Source organism: Rousettus aegyptiacus, unplaced genomic scaffold (genome assembly GCF_014176215.1).
Source record: "Rousettus aegyptiacus isolate mRouAeg1 unplaced genomic scaffold, mRouAeg1.p scaffold_m13_p_6, whole genome shotgun sequence".
NCBI classification, from domain to species: domain Eukaryota; kingdom Metazoa; phylum Chordata; class Mammalia; order Chiroptera; family Pteropodidae; genus Rousettus; species Rousettus aegyptiacus.
The window spans coordinates 86,780,574-86,800,506 of record NW_023416309.1 but is presented as its reverse complement, the minus strand read 5'-3'; the positions used below and the strand labels follow the sequence as shown (position 1 = coordinate 86,800,506).

At 35.3% G+C, this 19,933-nt stretch overlaps 1 protein-coding gene across 10 annotated transcripts in view; it reads right to left on the bottom strand.

The window, feature by feature from the left end:
- The window catches only part of BCAS3 (BCAS3 microtubule associated cell migration factor), a 508,191-nt gene that overhangs the window by 478,705 nt on the left and 9,553 nt on the right, over window positions 1-19,933 (bottom strand). For all 10 annotated transcript variants that reach the window (XM_016143369.2, XM_036222219.1, XM_016143368.2 and 7 more), the window contains exon 5: window positions 7,995-8,101. In XM_016143369.2, the coding sequence (XP_015998855.1) occupies window positions 7,995-8,101 (107 nt within the window). The remainder of the gene's footprint in view (window positions 1-7,994; window positions 8,102-19,933) is intronic.

Below are 19,933 nucleotides of genomic sequence, written 5' to 3'. Positions count from 1 at the left end.
TTCATACATTGCTGGAAGGAGTACATACTAGGAAAATTGTTTAGCCATATCTACTAGAGTTAAACACACACCTACATTATGATAACAAATCTACTCCTATGTCTAACAGGCAAGAGAAATGGGTACAAATGTCCACCAAGAAACGTATACAAGAATGTTCAAAGTAGCTTTATTCATGATACTCAAAAAATGGAAACAACAAAAAATGCCTATCAGTTGTATAATGGATTTTTTAATTGTGTTTTATTCATGATAAATGGCAAAAATAAGAACAAATTACAGCTACACACAATAACATAAAAGAATCTCATAGCCATACTATTAAGAGAAGGAAACCAGACACAAAAGAATATAGACTGTATTACCGATACCATATTTTCCTTATGAAGTTCAAGAACAAAAAAAACTAATCCCTGGTGATAGGAATCAGAATGATTACTCGAAGGTACAAGGAGGACAGTATTGACAGGGAAATGTCATGAGGCATTCTTCTGAGTTGCTGGATATACCTTAATCTCAGTGATGTATAGAAGGTTATGTACATTTACAAAAATTCCATCTGTATGCTTAAATTCTGTATACTTTACTACACTCAACATATTTAATAAAATTCATAACTAAAGAATTTATAACAAAAGAAAAAATTAGTTGTCTCCCAAAGATCCATAAGTAAGCTGTCCAAAGATATCTTCTGTTCTAGAGTAGAAAAACAGCAAAAATATTTCAAACAAGATTCTGATTTACAAGAATAAATTTCAAACTCAATGCGGATTGCCAGTATTAAATCAAGTCACATAATGTCATTATTAATACATAAATTAAGATTAAATTTCAAGTGCAAGACTCCTTTCTCTAAAGTGATACCTTAAGAAACATACTCTAGGAAAAAAATATTTTCTTCCACTAATATAGGGTGGGTTCCAGAGTTATTTCAATATTATTCTTCATTTCTGCTTTTATTCACTTTATGACACCCAACATTCTCCCATTGCAGATGACTAAAGAACTATCCATTACTTCTACTTCCGGTAATAAGAAACTGGACCAAACAAAATAAGGCTCCCTCCTCAACAAAGGCAATTTTTTCACTGAGATTCATATTCAAACTTTCTCTGCTTGCCCGTTACCCAAATCACTGACTTTATACTGTTTCCAAATGAAACCCGTAAAAATTGTTTCCTGACTAGCAATCTTAACATGGCAAGGTCTGTTGGCACCCAACTTTAATAAATAATAAGACTAATTGGTATTTACCTCAAATATGCCCTTGCATGTTTTCTCTAAAGCTTTTAGTGTAAAAGCTACACTAAAAGCTTTAGGGCAAATACTTTCTTTCAGGGAACAGCTGCACTTCTCTTAGCTTAATGTATTAGCGACACCTAGTGGTACAACTTTGATGTACCACTTTGATGTCGAAGTTGCAAGAAAACACTCCAAATGTTAACTTATTGAACCTAAAATACACTGGTTCAGGTAAAGGGATTAAGAAGTACAAATTAGTAGATACGAAATAGTCATGAGGATGTAAAGTACAGCATAAGGAATATAGTCAATAATATTGTAATAACTATGTGCAGTGTCAGGTAGGTACTAATCAAGGGGATTACTTCGTAAATATATATATAAATGTCTAACTACTATGCTGTACACACCTGAAACTGATATAAAATAATACTGAACGTCAACTGTAATTTTAAAAAATTTTTTAAGAAAAAAACAAAGAGCTAGTTGACACTCAATAAAATAAAAATATACTGTTTCATACAACGCAACTTTCATCTTCTAGGTGCTGTAATAAATAAACTAAAGATTTTTTAAGATCGTAAGCATTTCACAAGAGGATGAGAAAACTAAGTAGCCATTTAAAGGAAGAGCAAAAATGTATGAAAAACTATCATGACTTTTACAAAATTACCATCACGGGTTTCTTGTCCATGGAAAATTTCAAATGAGAACACTTTACTCCTTATACTACACAGTGCAACTTTTCCCTTAATTTTTTTGTTATAACTTGTACTCAGCAATTAGCAATGCAAAAATAAAGTACAAAGCAGAGATACAATATTACTGTTTTTAAGGCATACAATGATTCAGAGATTTATGTAATTTTTAACCTAACATAAGTCTAAGTCTAATCATTAAATTTTATTTCTTTTAAAACGATGCCATCTTACATACCAGATAGCTCCAGTCCTGGGTCAAGACCTGGAAACATCTTTGACTCTTCACAATGTCTTATCAACCACCACAACAACAGAGTTCAGGCTCTCAATATCTCACATTTAGACAATGTTGAAACTGACTCCTAACTGGCCTCATAATCTTTTCTCTTCCCCTTATTCCTTATTCATCCTGCTGCCATTGCAAGATCAATCTTTATTACATATGGATTTGGGAATGTAGCTCTGTTACTCAAAGATTTTTATGGGTTCATGCCGGCTGAAAGATATATGTATGTATCTCCAACTCCTCACCCTGCACTTCAAATCTCCTCCCTGAAATTTTTATATCTCATTTCATGTCCTCAGAGAGAATACAACCACTAAAATAAATGTTAATAATCAGAGATAGTATTTGTGTTAAATGAAATAATACATGATTGCACAATGCCTAAAACATACTCATTGTTATAAACAACTCCTCTTCCAACTGTATGCCCTGTTGATAGTGCTTGTCAAACCATGTTATGAAGGCCCAATTTACTCATTTTTTTAATTTCAATTCTGATACAAACAGATACTTCTGTTAAATTACAAATACATGTTTGTATGATGTGCAACTGGCAAATCACTATAGGTTTCTAAAGGCTTACACTCATTTTCTGTACTTACCTTGCTGCATATAGTAACAAACGTGTCACTGACGAGCACCAGTCCATGGTCCACAAATTTAAAACCAAACTCACTTTCTACCCAAATCTGCTCCTTATCAGACCTTTCCTATTTTTACAGGAGGCATTGCCATCTACCTCTGTTCAAAGTCCTCCAATAGCTTCTACAACTCAATTTTTCTAATGGGCAAAAAAAGTATACGGAAAATTCCTAAAAGATTTTCAAATGACTAACAAATACATGGAAAAGTGCTCACATTATTAGTCATCAGGAAAATGCTAATTAAAACCATGAGGTATCACTCACTGGAATGGCCAAAATTAAAAAGATGGGAAACATCATGTTGGTGAGGATATGGAGCAACTCAGACATTGCTGGGGTAAACATAAAATGGTACAACTACCTTGGAAAAGGTTTGGAAATTTGTTATAAAACTAACCGCACTGCTGCCCTACTTGAAGCAGTGGTGCCACTTGTAGGTGATTTACCTAAGAGAAATGAACATACATGTTTACAAAAAGACTTAAAGAAGAATCTTCATAGCAGCTTTATTTATAATAGGCCAAAGCTATAAATAGACCAGCTACCCATCACTAAGAGAGGGATAAATTATGGTATATTCATACGTTAGAATGCTATTCAGTAATCAAAAGAAATAAACAACACGATCTCATAAATATTATGCTGAGCAAAAGAAGCCTTACACACAAAAAAGTTCATAACATATATTAATGCAGGAAGTTCTAAAACAGGGAAAACTAATCTATAGTGAAAAAAATGAGAACAGTGTTTGCTTCTGGATGGGATGGAGGAAAATTAATTGAGAACAGGCCTATGAGAAATTTCTTGAGAAATAATCATGTTCTATATCTTGACAGGGATTGGGGGTTACACCTGGGTATATGCACTTGTCAACACTTAGGACATTTACAAATTAAGATCTGTGTATTTAAATGTGTATAAATTTTACTTAACAAAAATATATTGAACTCTAGTTAATGATATGCACACAAAAGTAGTTAAGGGAAAGTATGCCGATATTTGTAATTTATTTTGAAATGTGTCAAATAAGATAAATAGATGGATATGAGGTAAAGTATAGTAAAACTTTAATGGTACAATTGAGATAGTCAGTATATGTCTTTTCATTGTAAAATTGATTCAATATTGCTTAAAATTTCTGATGTCCTTACAATGGCTGACAAAGCTCTAGCCCACCACCACTTCTCAGACGTTGCCTCTTAGCATTCTTCACCTTGCCCATGCAGCTCCAGCTAAATTGTCTCCTTGCTGTTCTTGAATATGGTAAACATAATCCTACCACAGAGTGGTGGTTTTGAATGTTCCTCCAAGGAATACCCATAAGGCTCACTCGTCCACACTCCTGCTTTGAGAGAATTTCCTAGACCACCCTGTATAATACGACATCATTAACCATTCCACGATAACACTTATCACCATCTAGCACGGTACATTTTTGTTTCTCTTCCCTGCTCACCAACCCTCCGACATAGAATGGCAAGTCCATAAAAGGAATGATTTTGCTTTGTTCATTGTTGTTTTCCCAGCACCTTGAACAGGGTCTGGCATGTGACCCAATTTTTGCTGCGTGGATGAATTAATAAACGAATGAGGTAGTAAAAATGACATGGCTTAACAAGAATGCAATTTGGCAAACCTATCAAGAGCCCTAGTATATCTACTTTTATTGATCTCACCAAATTAAATGATCACAAAGATATTTATCTCAATATTCTTTAAGAAGAAAAACCTTAAGAAATCTAAATCAATGTCCAACTATATAGAAAAGAACATTTCCACCTCAGAGTCTCTGATTTTACTGTTTGCTGTCTCAATCCTACCCTGGCCAAACCTTAATTAACTTCTGTGCTACTTCCTAATCTTACTATTTTATTCTTTTCTTCATATTACAACTTCAGCTATATGTTAATTTATATTTGTTTAAATCCATCTCTCCTATTAGCTCTAATAAAGCAAAGATAATATCTATTTTGCTCAAAATACACATTTTATCCCAGTCCTGTATTGAATAAAGGAATACCTTTTAAGTCCTCATCATTCACGGCACCAAATCAATCTATGTGTAAGACTAGGAGGAAAAAAACATCGAAAATGTACGTATGATATTTTAAAATAACTGAAATAAATACTAAGTAAAAACAGCTAATAGAAATGAAGGAGATAAAGAAGGAATAGTACAGAACTGCTGTTTTTTCATATGAATTCCATAAAACTATTTAGTTTTTAAGTCCATATACATGTATAATTTTGATTCTTTTAAAAATTAAGAATTTTAAGCAAAAGAGCCTATATTTACATTACCAAAAAGAGGCAATGACATTATTAGGCATGGGTGGGAAAATGGCCTATTTAGCCAGAATATCAGCATAACAAATGATCATCATTCTTCCTTACTTTACAACAGGTGTGTTGAAAGAAGGGGCCTGACAGCTTGAGAACGCTAAGAAAATGTGTTTTCCTGCAGCATTCTCATACACAGTGATGGGGACTAAGCAGTGGAAAAACTACTTCTGCACAGTTCTGCTTCAGAGCTAACTCTACTTAACTATATTCCTGGACATCACCTAAGTAAGCTTCGGTCATATTTGTGTACTTCATATATATACAATCTTTAAAATGTTTAACCACGATATGTTTATTTTCTTAATAAACATATTAAGGTGGGACAGTTATATAAAATCAACAGAAGGGAGCTCTGTGCACAAAATTAAAGCAAAACTGTGCTATGGTTTGGACAGGGATTGACCTGCCCGCCTACACTTACTCAAAAGCAAATATGATTTATGACTCGCAAAGATCCCTAAGAGCCAGGATTATTTCTAGGTTGACCAGCATAAGCTCCCCACTGTCTAGCACATGGTAACACTTAAATGATTACTGAGTAACTGCCTAACGATAAACAAGTTTTAGAAAGGTTTAGTTAGAGTAATAGGTAACAGTCACAGAAGTCTATAAAAGATGAATATTTAAAGGTATAACATAACCTTTTACGATGAAAACTAAAATAATAAACTACCAAACTACCTGCATGGCATATCTTCCACTATCACATTTGATATGTAATAAAGTATGGCTCTTATTCATAGGTTTGAATGCCAAGTCTACCTCTTGTAAGTGGTATGACCTTACCACCTATAAAATGGGATAACTTCTACCTCAGAGTATACAATAGATGAGATAATGTATCTATAAAGATCTTTGAATACAGTAAGAGCTCAATCAGTACAACAGAAGCTGATTTTCCCAGACTTCATCCTAATTTTCAAAACAGCCCTCATGAAGCTAGACAACTACAATAGTAAACAACTAGTCAATGAAAACTCCATGAAGAAAATCTGATTCTAGTCTCTCAAAATAAAATCTGGACATAGAACTACTTTAAAGAAGTAATTTAAATGACTCAGAAGACCTAATTACTCAGAGCTAAAGACAACTTACCTTTAGAAAGGTATTAAAAGTGATACCTCTAATTATAAACAAAACAAGTGGGTAGCCTGAGTACCACCAAGGGAATGTGCTCAATCCAGTCAACACCCCTGATCACACAAGGTTCAAACTCCTTGTTAAAGCTCGAGCTTCCTCTTTGCCTTTAAGTATGTCAACAAACATCAAAATATAAGTCTCCATTAATAAGAAAAAGTTATATTTACAAAATTCTTTCCTCTGGTAACAACCCAGAAATATTTTTCTTGGTAGAAAAAAAAAAAAAAACACAATACAAGATTTTAAGTTCTTTGTCTATACCTTTGGCATGGTACTTAAACTACAAACAGCATTGCAGGGCCTTGAAAAATATCAACTACACATTACAAAAGGCAAGTGAAAGAGGAAACTAATTCCATGGCATACCAGTAAGAATCTTTTCTCTCTGCAAAATAAAGTCAATATTTAAAAACAATATGAAACCCAAAATCCTAAAACCTAATATGATACATAATTATATGATTAGATAGAAGGCCAAAGTTCATCAGAAGTGACTTATCAAAAAACAAATAATATTTTATAATTCTATTGGCCCTAAGCCTCCAACTGCAAAAGAACCACACAATAGAAGCCCTCCCTCCATCCCCCACATACTGGAGAGATGCGCTATTTAGGTCATGCCAAAAACAGAATGTAATTAAGTACAAGCCAAAGTATGAAGTCTCCACTGTACTTCACTGAGCTGTGATCCTACCAAGACACTTCCTCTTTTATGACATTTTATTTTTGATCATCCCAAAGAGGAACATGTAGGATTTAAGAGGCAAACTGGGGCCAATATTAGGCAATTTAAAACATTTATCAAAATTGGGATTTATCCTCTACATATACACACACATAAAACAACCTTTTTCAGGTTCATGTATTACACATCGCTATTGCTAATTTTTTAAAAAGACTTTTTTCAACGACAGGGAACAAGTTACATAAATTAAGAAAATCAAAATAATAAGTGATATATAGCTATAAAATTCAATGAAGCAGCTCTCAGAATACTGACTTTATGAGTAAAAAGAAAACAAAAAATGAATAAACAAAAAAACGGAAAGGGACGAAGTTGTATAATGTGCTTCCATCTGTTAGGGAAGAACAGAGTGGGAGAAATATATTTAAATATGTTTTTATTTGAACAGAACATAGCTACAAGGATAAACTAAAATCCTGGTTGCCTCAAGGTAGGAGAATTGGGGAACAAGTGTGGGGGGCAGTTTTTTACCCTTTTATATCTCCTGAATATTGTACCATGTGACCGTTTTAACGAATATTAATTCAAAACACTGATTTTTTTAATGATCGCTAATTTTTAAAAGAAGCCTTCTGTAAGCCTGTTTAGTTATGTGTAAAATGGGGAGGAGATAATAATAATACCTATGTAATAGAATTACTGTGATGAAAAATGAAATCTTGCGTGTAAAGTGATTCCCACAATTTCTGGCCCACTTTACAAATCATTTACAGCATCTTTGATTTCCTGCTTACCCGTTATCATGCCTGTATGGTGTTACACACACAGCAATCCTTAAGCAACTACTTGTGAAAAAAATAGATGAAAACTTACTGAAAGTATCATCAGATTTCATATCAGCTAGAATGCTGTAAAGTGTTATATTTTAGGGAACCAAGCATCTTCATACTTACAGGAATGCTCCAGACCTGCATTCCATCACTATAGCCAATCATAATCAGCAAAGGCGGCTCATTCCCAGTGCTGTGTATTTCATGAAATTCCAGATTTCTTGATGTATCTGCATCAGAATTAAGTAACAAAGAAGAAATTTAAAAAGACACAATGTCAATCAAGAAAACAACTATACTTCTTTAATGCCATTGGTGTAACAATTGCTTAAATTGTTCCTCAATACAAAATAAGTACAGAAGTATTTAGGAGATAGAATTTAAAAGAAGAAAGGACAAGAAGCTGAATACATAAAAACAGTAGTTTCTTTTAAACAGAGTACCTATAATTATCAGCACAAATAAGGTTTTAAAAATCAAACTCTCACTAGAGAACTAGGGAATATTAATATCAGAAACCAAACCATCAGTAAATAACAAATTAGAATGAAATAGTTTACCAAAATTAAATAAGTATGAAGTATAATCATCTAGAATTTCTAATATTTGTAAATTCAACAATGGAAGAAAAATTATATTCCTTTATGTATAGGAATTAAATCCTGATATATCTGAAGACACTGGGCATATAGTCTACTACAAAAGAATTATATGTATTTGTGTAATCAACTTTTCCAATTCACATCAGTGAATATTAAGCATCTGCTAGATAGTTGGTATTATAAGAAACCCTATTGAACAAAACTATTGCACCTCAAAAATCACTAATTCAAACATCCAGTTCTCAGATCACAATCTTATCTTCCATCAAGTTTGCTCAGCTCCTTCCACTGATTCATTCTTTGACTTTGTTAGGACCTCCAATCCATTGACACCCTTGCCTTCTCCCTTTAGACTCATCTTAGACCCTCTTCCCATCTTAAAAATTTTCATCAATCATCTCAGTAACTTCTTTCAATAATCTACTTTCTCTTATCTCTTTTCATAGGATCTTTGCATGGCACCCGCTAGCAAAACCTCAGTCCTAGATGAACCCAACTACCCACTATCCCAGCATATTCTATGCAACCAGGTAGTGCCAGAGAAAAATCACGCAATGAGACAGAATTGGTACCACTGTAAATTATCTCCACAAACCTCAACTGAAACTTCAAAACAGCACAACAAATGCATTCTATTTCCTAGAACTTATTCTACAATTTCTTCCATGACTTTCTTAAACTTTGTCTTAAACTGACTCCGCTCACTCTCTCCTCACTCAGTAGATCATCTGTCTCACACTAGGCAGGAAAACTAGAAACTTTCTGTTGCCAAACACCTAGTGCATCCATACTAGCCTCTTCACCTTCCATCCCACAACAAATAGTTGTCTTTCCTTCTGTCTAAAGTAAATCCTTCGATCTATGCTTTGGATCCCATCCTTCCCCACCTTCTCAGGAGCCTTTTTCAAATCATTCCTTCCCAGTATCTTCAATCCCTTCCATGCTACTGGATATTTTCAAGGTGCATTTAAACACAATGAAGGATGTCCTATGCTTTAAATTTTTTTAAATAAATCAGTACCGGGGAATTTTAGTTATTAACGACAGATAAAATTAATAAAACTCTGGAAGACAATATAAAAAAGTATTTCATGATCACAGTATAGGGAAAGACTTCTTAACAGGACACAAAATAAAAACTCTTAGCATAAAAAATTGGCAAATTCTACTACCTTATTTTTTACATTAAAATGAAGCACTTCTGTTAATCCTGAGCCATTCTTACCAGAAGAGTAAAAAAGTGAGCCACAGCACAGGAGAAGAAATTTGCAACAACTATATGCCCATTGCACAAGTAGCAATTAAAAATCAATATGGAAGACAAGGCATTAGAAAAATAGGCAAGAGACATGAAAAAGCACTTCGAAAAGAGGATATTCAAATGATCAATAAATATGAAAAGTGGCTTGACCTCATCTGTAATCAAGGGAATGCTAATAAAACCACAGTTAAAAAACCAAGTGTTGGGAGGATGTTGAGCAAATGGGTTGCTTAGTCACTGCCGGGGAATGTAAATGAGTACAACTCCTTTGGAAAACAGTTTGACAACAAACTCAAGTTGAAGATACCACACTCTCTGACCAGGTAGTTCCACCGTAGGTATATATATATTCATTAGCAGCACGAGCATATACATATACACTAAGAGACAAGGACAAGAATATCTGAGAAGATTATGTGAAAAGAGCCAAAAGCTGAAATCCATCCAAATAGCCACCTAACAGCATGGCCAACCAGTGTTATACTGATACAAGAGAATGCTATTCAGCACAGAAAAAGAATAAACTACTACCATACACCATAACGTAGATGAATCTCGCAAGCATAACAAGCAAAGTAAGCCAGACACAAAAGACTATTTGCTGAATAATTCTATCTATATGAAATTCAAAATCTTTAGGTGACAGTTACACCAATGTTAGATTTGTAAAAATTCATTCATTAATCTATACTTTTGTTTTGTGTTATTTACCATGATATATTTGCACTATAAAAAAGATTTTTAAAAATCATACATTAAAGTAATATCCTTCTCCCTTTGACGTCATCACTCTCCTCTCTAAGAAGCTAAATTTCTTGATTGTGTTGTTTTACACCTGTCATCTATTTTTTGACTCTCATTCACTCAAAATACCTTTCAGAATGCTTTCTGCCCCCAGCACTATTCACAAGTGACTCTTGCTATAGTCACCAACAACCTCCAAATTGTTGTTAAAGAGAAAACCACAGGCCCAAAATGGCATCGCTCAGTGCTCAACACCCATGATACCAAACCTAGATTTAATACCTGATCTAACTGCAGTTTCGACCTCCCCCAGAAACGTAATCAGTCTGGAATTTTCTGATCAAGCACCAATAAGGGTACCGGTTTCAGGAGCCTTCTCCATCTCCCCCTCCCCACCCTTAGAAAGAGTCAATCTGCATAATAAAAACACTTCCCTATCTCTCTCCCACCCAAACAAAAAGAAGTTCAGCCCACAAATAATCCTTTCACTGGTCAATAGTTCCCTTGCCCCACCTTTCTTCCTATAAACACCTCCCATTTTGTACAAGCCTTTGAAGCTCCATTCTAGTTGCTAAATGGGATGTTGCCTGATTCATAAATCCCTTAATAAAGAAATTAGATCTTCCAATTTACTTGGCTGAATTGTTTTTTAACATTGTTGATTCCAATATGTGTTTTTTTTAAGCATACCTTACTAGACTATTCAGCAGCTATAACCAATGCTCATCATTTTCTCTCTAAAATAATTTTCCTCGGTTTTCCACGCATAACCTCCTAGATTTCTTCCTGTCTCTCTAGTCACTCCTTTAGCATTTCCTCTGCTGCATCTCTTTCTTTAAACACTGGAGTTATTTTTCAAAGCTAATTCCTGAATTCCCTGTTCTCAAAGTATACCATCCCCTAGATGATCTTCTTGCTTCATTCATTGTTTCAGTTAGTGTATGCTAGTAGCTTCTTCAACATGGGTTTTGGGTGTCTCAAGAAAGGATCAAATTTCACTCAGAAATCATGATTTTTCTCCTCAAACCTGATCTTCCAGGGTTCCCTATTGTTGTGAATAACAATGTCAAGAACCACCTTCTTCCTTCCCTCTAACAATAAATCCATCACCAATCCCTGTGTCTCCCTAAACAGCTCTCTTCTTATACCACCACCCCTGTCCCAGATACATCTATGCCAAAAGCATAGATAGCTTCCTGTATCCACCAATGCCCACCAAACTCCACAATAGTCAGAACGCTTTCTAAAACACAAATGACATTCTGCCTCAACTTCATCCTCAACTTCCTGTTGCCCAAATATAAAGATCAAAATCTCTAACATAGCTTATAATCAGTAATTTTTTAATGCTGATTTTTTTTTACAGGAATGCACTGACATAAAGTTAATGGCAAATGATTCTACATCTAGCAAAAGTTTGAATTATGAACATTTTCCTAGGGTATAATTCACTCTATATCTAACATTTAAATGGTCTTTTACAGTTTTATATACATGATCTAATCTGATATACACAACAGTCCTGTTTTATATGCAGAACCAGAGCCAATTTCATTTTATCATTGACAAGAACGAGTTAGGTACAATTTACTCACAGCTGAAAGGGAATCTCAGACTCATGATACACACACAATCTGGTCATGTTTCCACTACAGCTACCACCTTGATCAAAGGTTGTTGCTTCTAGGAGGGCTCAAAGGCCACACATAAAAGCCCTGAGATCATTATATGAACAAAATTTCCTTTCCCTTAATTTAGATCATGTTTAGTCACTTGTGCTATTTTTCTTTCTCTGGATGGTGGTACAGCAGACTTCCATTATTCTTGTTTGAAATTTTTAATTTTGTAAAAATTTTGCTATTCTTCGGAAATGTCATGGCTTTAAGTAATTCTTATTCTCTGACTTTATATCCTCAATCATACCATCATTATTGGTTATTCTGTCCATAACTGCTCCTTATCATCTTTACTGGTTTCTTTTTTATTTCACCCCCAAATATGGACTTTACAGCCTTTCCAATACAGACCTGAAGCATTCCTTAATGGTTTTAGCCAACTACAATGTTCTCCTGATTCGCATATCCTTCAAAACCTCCCTGACCCTCTAGTCAGTATACTTCCCCCACAGAGAAACATTTGCAATTGAGAAAAAATGGGAGGAATACTGGGTTTTCTGCTCACCTTAAAAAATCCACGTGAAAAGTGAAATTAAATCTTTCCTCCCAAACCAGCTTCTTCTGTATTCCAGATGAATATTAATAGCAGCAAGATATTGCCAATACCCAGTCTAAAAACTGTGCAGTATTTTTAGAAGATTCTAATAGATGAATGAGGATTAATGCAAAAGAACTTTTCAGCCAGAAGATCCCCTGTACAAAGATTCTGAAGCATGAAAAGTTCTATGCCTTTCATGACCTGAAAAGCAAGTGGGGTTACAGCATAGCTTGTGAGGGGACATAGTTAGATGGGAAAAGGACTAAGTCTTTGAGGCACTTATGAGATTTAACTGAAGATGTCTACAAGATAGTTGAAATGAGGACCCAAGCACACCAGAAAAACAGAGCCTTGCAGCAGCTACTATCTCTGTACAGCTCACACATTTCCCATTCTAGGCCTCCCCTTTTACCAGTAACTGATCTTACCCACATCAAGCACAGAGATAAGCACACAACCAGCTAAGCCAATTCTAGTACTACATCCTTGGCCACTGCAACTATTCTAACAACCAGAAGGTGATCCAGACTGAGCATTTTGGGTTGCCCGATGAATACTTTTTCCTCTCTAATCATAGTATGATCATGAAGATATGAACAAAGAGCTTTGAGCAATCACTGCCCTAACCTCATTAGAAGTCAAAGAAGAGAAGCAAGCATTCAAAGAGAAGTAGTGACGAGCAGTGGAAGACTGGAAAGTTCAAGCCAGTAGCCTTCCCACTGTGGACAGACAAAGGAGTTCTTTGGAAAATAACCTCACATGGTGATCCCATCATAAATTCCTAACTGGGCAGGTCATAGTCACACCCCAGGCATACAATTTCTTTACTAAAAGGCTTATCTTTGCCTTAAGCAATCCCTGTCCATTGTTTCTGTGCATCTAAGTTAAGGCCTCTTTGAAATGCCTCTTTTCAGATCCCTCCTTCTAACAGGTGACCACCTACAAGAGAGCTGATCTCTCCTTAAATGTCCTTTAATCTCTGCCTTGCTTATTCCCACCTTCCTGTAAACTTCCTTATGTTCTCTCAATTTCAAATGCATAAAAGATACTGCAAAACTCTTATTCTCTGGAGCACTAGAGATCTCATTGCCTGACATTATCATAAGTTCAGCTAAAATAAACTCTTAAAAAAGTTCTCTGCAGTTTTGCATGATTCTTACATTGACACCAACTATCTGAGTAGGTTAAAAAATAAATCCCCTATGATATAGTATGGCAGTGACTCAATAAATTAAAAATGGAATTACCATAAAAGCTAACAATTCCGCTTATGAGTATATACTCAAAAAGAACTGAAAGGGTCCCGTCTCAGCAGCTGCCACCAGGCAGATCATGAGCCATTAGCTCCTCCTGGGTGGGCTGTAGGACAACACAGCTCTCACCAAAGGACCAAGCACACCAGGCACTACGGGACAGTGTCTGTCAGCCAATGCGAGAGCACCTGTGGGCTGGAAGAGAGAACTGCCAAACTGGGCAGCTGTGACGACTCTAACCTGGAGTTTGGAAGTTTCTGGGAGCTGAATGGAGCAGCAGTCAAGAGCGTGAAGCTGGAGAGCCCCGTCCTGGAGAGCTAAAAACCTTCTCCTGGAATTCTTAGGGGGATGTTGGGAATAGAGGACCTTAGAGACTGCAGGCCTGGAAATTAAACTCCTTTCTCTACCATCACCACACTATTCCCCAGCCTGCACCAGTCCACCTTTGCAAGGTTCAGGATCATAAGGGCCCTTCCAGGTGGGTCTCTGCCCTTCATCCCTGGGACCTCCATGAGGCCAAGCGGCCTAGGACTCTTCACCAACAGAAGGCTCAGGGGGTGCGCTGGGGCCAAGGATGGATGTGGAGGGGTGCCAGAGGGATCAGAATAGTTTAAGAGTCGGGTCATTTGGTACTGGGGGCAGGGCAAAGAGGAGCAGGGCTATGGGAAATGATTTGAAAGGGCTTGGGGATAGGGCTAGATATTTGGTATTAAAATAGATCTCTAAAAACCTACTTCTCCCAATTTCTTCTCCAGCCCAAACTAGCTGTCTGTCCAGTGCTATCCCTTCCAGCCTCCAGCTCTGCCCCAGCCTCCTCTCAGGACTGTTCTTGGGCTAGGGCAGGGGAAGGGAGACAGTACGGTGGGGGACAGGATAAGGAGGGCATGACCTTGGGAGTGAGAGGACTAGCTGGGTGCTTGGGTATTTACAAAATGAAGGTTGATTTGTATCATTTGACTAATAAAAAAAATGGAACAAGAAAAAAAAAAGAATTGAAAGCAGGTAGTTGAAGAGATATCTGTACACCCATGATTAGCAGCATCATTCACAAAGCCAAAAGGTAGAAGCAACCCAAGTAACCATAATAGAATGAAGAATGGAAAAACAAAATTTGGTATACACATACAATGGAATATTATACAGCCTTAAAAATAAAAGAAATGCCAACACATGCCAAAACATGGATGAACATAGAGAATGTTATACTAAGTGAAACAAGCCAGTCAGACAGAGACAGATACTATATAATACCACTTATGAGGTACCTTGAGTAGTCACATTCATAGATATAAAGTAAAATGGTGGTTACCAAGGGCTAGTGGGAAGGAGAGAATGTGGAGTTGTTTAATGGAGACAGAGTTTCAGTTTTACAAGATGAAAGGTTCTAGAAAGTGGCTGCATAACAATGAATGTACAGTAGGTCTTCAAATAATAACGGTTTTCTTCTGTCGTTTCATTATAATGTTGATGAGATACCATAGGAACTTAACTCTTGTTTATATCAATTAGCCTATGGTAAATTGATTTTGTTACACCTCTTTCCTACAGTTCCAAGAATCTATTGACAATGTTAAGTGAGGATTAACTGTACTTAACACTACTAAACTAACTGTACACTTAAAAATGATTAAAATGACATTGTTATGTGCATTTTACCACAATTTTTAAAAAATTTTAGATTCCTTTAAATCAATCATTTGCAACTGAAAAAAAAAAAAGGCAGTTGACTATAAAACTGATGCCCAAGGATAGCACTATACTTGATATTAAAATTAACCAAATCAAGAAGAGCTAGGAGGTGCTAAGAATTTCCCGTCAGACTAGAGAGTGCATAGTTATTGTTATACTGTAGCAAATAAGTGGATAGGATAACCTGATATGTTTTGGGATTCAAGCTATATGCTCATCTTCAGAAAAATGAAAACTGTCAGGATATTAAACTGCTTTGGCTACTTCTTATACCTTTTTAAGTATAGTACCTTAAGAAAAAAACAAGCTTAGCTATAAATCAGACTGCTGAGAAACAGAACAGTGATCATGATATAAAGGACCTTAGCCCATTCTCTAACGAGCTCCAAATGTAGTAGTCTCTACCTAACACCAAGCCAAAATTAGAACATTGATTAGGAGTGGAGAGACCTAGGAGGATCCAAAACTGGAGAATGCCAATAAGCCAGGTCTCTTAGAAATATCTTCTCTTAGTGGTTACCTACTCTTCCCCAACCACGATAAGCCATATCAAAGGGGCTCTAGCCTGGAGGCAAGGGGCCAACTGGTAGCACTTTATAATTTCAAGCAGAAAGGCAGAACTCTCAGAGCAGAGTTCAATTCAAACACTGTAACTTTTAAGTTGATTAATACCTAATAGAATTTCATTAACAATATAAAATAACTTAAATCTATAGATGGCTAATAGACTTCTCAACTGTTTTGCCAGAAAAACTCCAAGTCTGGCGAAGAGAAGGCTGAATACCTAATACAATCTCCAATCTCTACAAAGAAGCAGGCTGCTAAACTAGTATGGCTGCAATCAGAAAAATCCCCCTAATAATCAATATCCCTTAGAGCATCATGAAAGACAAAACCAAATTTTCTTTTAATTGTAAATATCTCAGAAAGTTTGCTACACAAAAACCTAAGTAAGAACATTCTTGAATAAAGAACACAAAGATATAAATTGAAGAAAGGCTATAGAAGGTAATAAAATACCTTGGTAGTATTTACTATTGCCTTAAAACATACACAAGTGTACACACATACACCTAGAGCCGGATATAATAAAAAGTATATCCATAAAAATCCCAACCTAAATTTCTTATAATATCAAAATGATATAGAAAGGAGAGACCAAAGGACATGTATGCTACAGTATAAAAGAGGAAGATGTATAAATTTAAAAGTTTAATAAATCAACTGGGATATGGAATACTAAGTTAAAGATAACACTATCAGTTCAACAGAACATTGAGTACTAAAATAATTTTCAAGCAAGATCCATGTACATTTCCAGATGCATTTTACTTCAATAAAGCAGACTTTATGGAATATTAGTCCAGAAATTCTTACTCACTATTAATTAAAAATATATATATATACCTAAGTGAAGATTATTTTAATGACATTTTTTAAATGTTAATTATGATATTAAAATCATTTCCTTTTTTCTGCTGACATGAACCTATGCTTCTAAAATTAGTTGTAGTTTTCTGTAATATTTTATAATATGTTATACAACAAGCTTTTACTACTACCTGGCATTAATACTTTCAAGACCCTGACCACATTTTGGTATTAAATCAAGAAAATCCTCTAATACATTCAGACATACAAAAAGCAAAAACATAGTTCCAGGAGGGAAAGAAGAGTATGAGTTCAAGAGGAAAAGGTAACAGAAAACAAAATATGACAAACAGTTAAATAGTTATTAATAAAAAAGGGAAAGGAAGAAAGGAAGAAGAATATACTAGTTAAAGAAAATTTGAGTAGTAAAGAGAAAATTAAAAATATAATAACCTTTCAAAAAGAAATATAGTAGGACAAATTATATATCATAAATAATCATTCATACATATGAATGTTTTATTTGCCCAAAAAGAGCCCAACGATTTGTCATTATTTGGATAATCCAGCTGAGAATCCAAAATTTGAAAGAAACCAATTTACATAAATGACACTTGGCATCTCTCATCCTGGCCAGTAAGTAGGCTTTTAAAGGAAATACAGGATTACATTTAAAAGTCTAGGAGACAAAGACTCAAGAGTATATCAGTCAAGGTGCAACTAGGAAATTAAAACAACTCAGTATATTTATGATTGAAAATTTAATGCAGAATACTGGTTACACAGGTGGTAGAATAGCTTAAAATCCAAAAAAATGGAACTGTGAGGCAACCTGCTGGATTATCAACAGCAGGAAGTCATTACCACCCTAGGCTAGGAAGACACAGAGTAGTACAGGATGCTGAGGTCACATGGTAGAAACTGGCCAACCAGTGGAGCTGCCCAGGGGAAGCCAGAACCACAGAGGAAATGCAGCCGCTGACAGAGAGGAGAGGAAATAATACTCTTTCCTCTCTCCCTTCATCATGTTCAATATCTCGCCAGTATCTCCCAAACCAGGCCAGAAAACAGAAGTAGTAGCCAAAGACACAGACACGGGGCAGCCCTCTTGCAAGAGAGAACAGGAAAGAGCAATAAAATAGATGTTTATAACAAATAAGCCTTGAGTTGTCATAACTTCTGTTCAGAAGAAAAATAATTTTAAAGACTTAAAAAATCTCAAAAATACAGCATCCACTTATAATCAAAACACTTAACAAAAATGGTATAGAAGTAAAGTACCTTAACATAATAAAGGCCAGATATGACAAACACTCAGCCAATATTATACTTAATGGTGAAAAATTAAAAACCTTCCCTCTAAGATCAGGAACAACACAAGACTGTCCACTATCGCCACCTTATTCAATATAACATTGGAGGTCCTTGTGAGTGCAATCATGCAAGAGAAAGATATAAAAGACACCCAAATAGGAAACAACAAAGTCCAACTGTCACTATTTGTAGATGACATGATTCTCTACACAGAAAACCCTAAAGACTCCACAAGAACACTACTAGAAACAATAAGCAAATACAGTAAAGTTTCTGGATACAAAATCGATGTTCAAAAATCCGTAGCATTTCTATACTCTAATAATGAAGTGTCAGAAAAAGAAGTGAAAAAAATAATTCTTTTGCAATTGCAACAAAAATAAAATACCTAGGAATGAATTTAACAAAACATGTGAACGACCTACATAATGAAAACTATAAGACCTTATTAAAAGAAATCAAAAAAAGATACAACTAAATGGAAAATTTTTCCATGTTCTTGGATTGGAAGAATCAACATAGTTAAAATGACCATATTATCTAAAGTATTACACAAATTTAATGCAATCCCCATCAAAATTCCATCGGCATTTTTTTTTAAAATAGAACAAAAAAATCATCAGATTTGTATGGAAGCACAAAAGGCCCCGAACTGCCAAAGCTATCCTGAGAAAAAAGAACAAGACTGGAGGCATTACTCTGCCCAACTTCAGATCATACTACAAAGTGACAGTAATTAAAACAGCATGGTATTGGCAGCAAAAGAGACATATGGAACAGTGGAACAGAACTGAGAGTCCCGAAGTAAACTCATATTTAGATGGGCAAATAATTTTCTACAAAAAAAGCCAAAAACATACAGTGGAGAAAGGAAAGCCTCTTCAATAAATGGTGCTGGAAAAGTGGAAAGCCATCTGCAAAAGAATGAAACTAGACTGTTGTCTATCACCACACACCAAAATTAACTCAAAATGGATTAAGGACCTGAATATGAGACCTAAAACAATGAAATGCATAGAAGAAAACATAGGAACTAAACTCAAGGACCTTGGACATAAAGAGGATTTTATGAATTTGACCTCAAAGGCAAGGGAAGGAAAAGCTAAAATAAATGAATGGGACTACATCAAACTAAAAAGCTTCTGCTGAGCAAAAGAAATCATCAACAAGGTAAAGAGACAACCATCCAAATGAGAAAATATATTGGCAAGCAATGCTTCCAATAAGGGCCTAATATCCAAAATATACAAAGAACTCAAATGACTCAATAATAACAAAAAAACAAGTGATCTAATCCAAAAAATGGGCAGAGGATCTGAACAGACACTTCTCCCTAAAGGACATGCAAATGGCCAACAAGTATTTGAAAAGATGCTCAACATCGATAGCTATTAGAGAAATGCAAATCAAAACCACAATGAGATACCATCTCATGCCTGTTTCAATAGCTGTAATCAACAAGACAAGTAATAACAAATGTTGGAGAGCATGCGGAGAAAAAGGAACCCTCATACACTGCTGGTGGGACTGCAACTGGTACAGCCACTATGGAAAACAGTATGGAGGTTCCTCAGAAAACTAAGAATTGATCTACCATATGATCCAGCAATCACT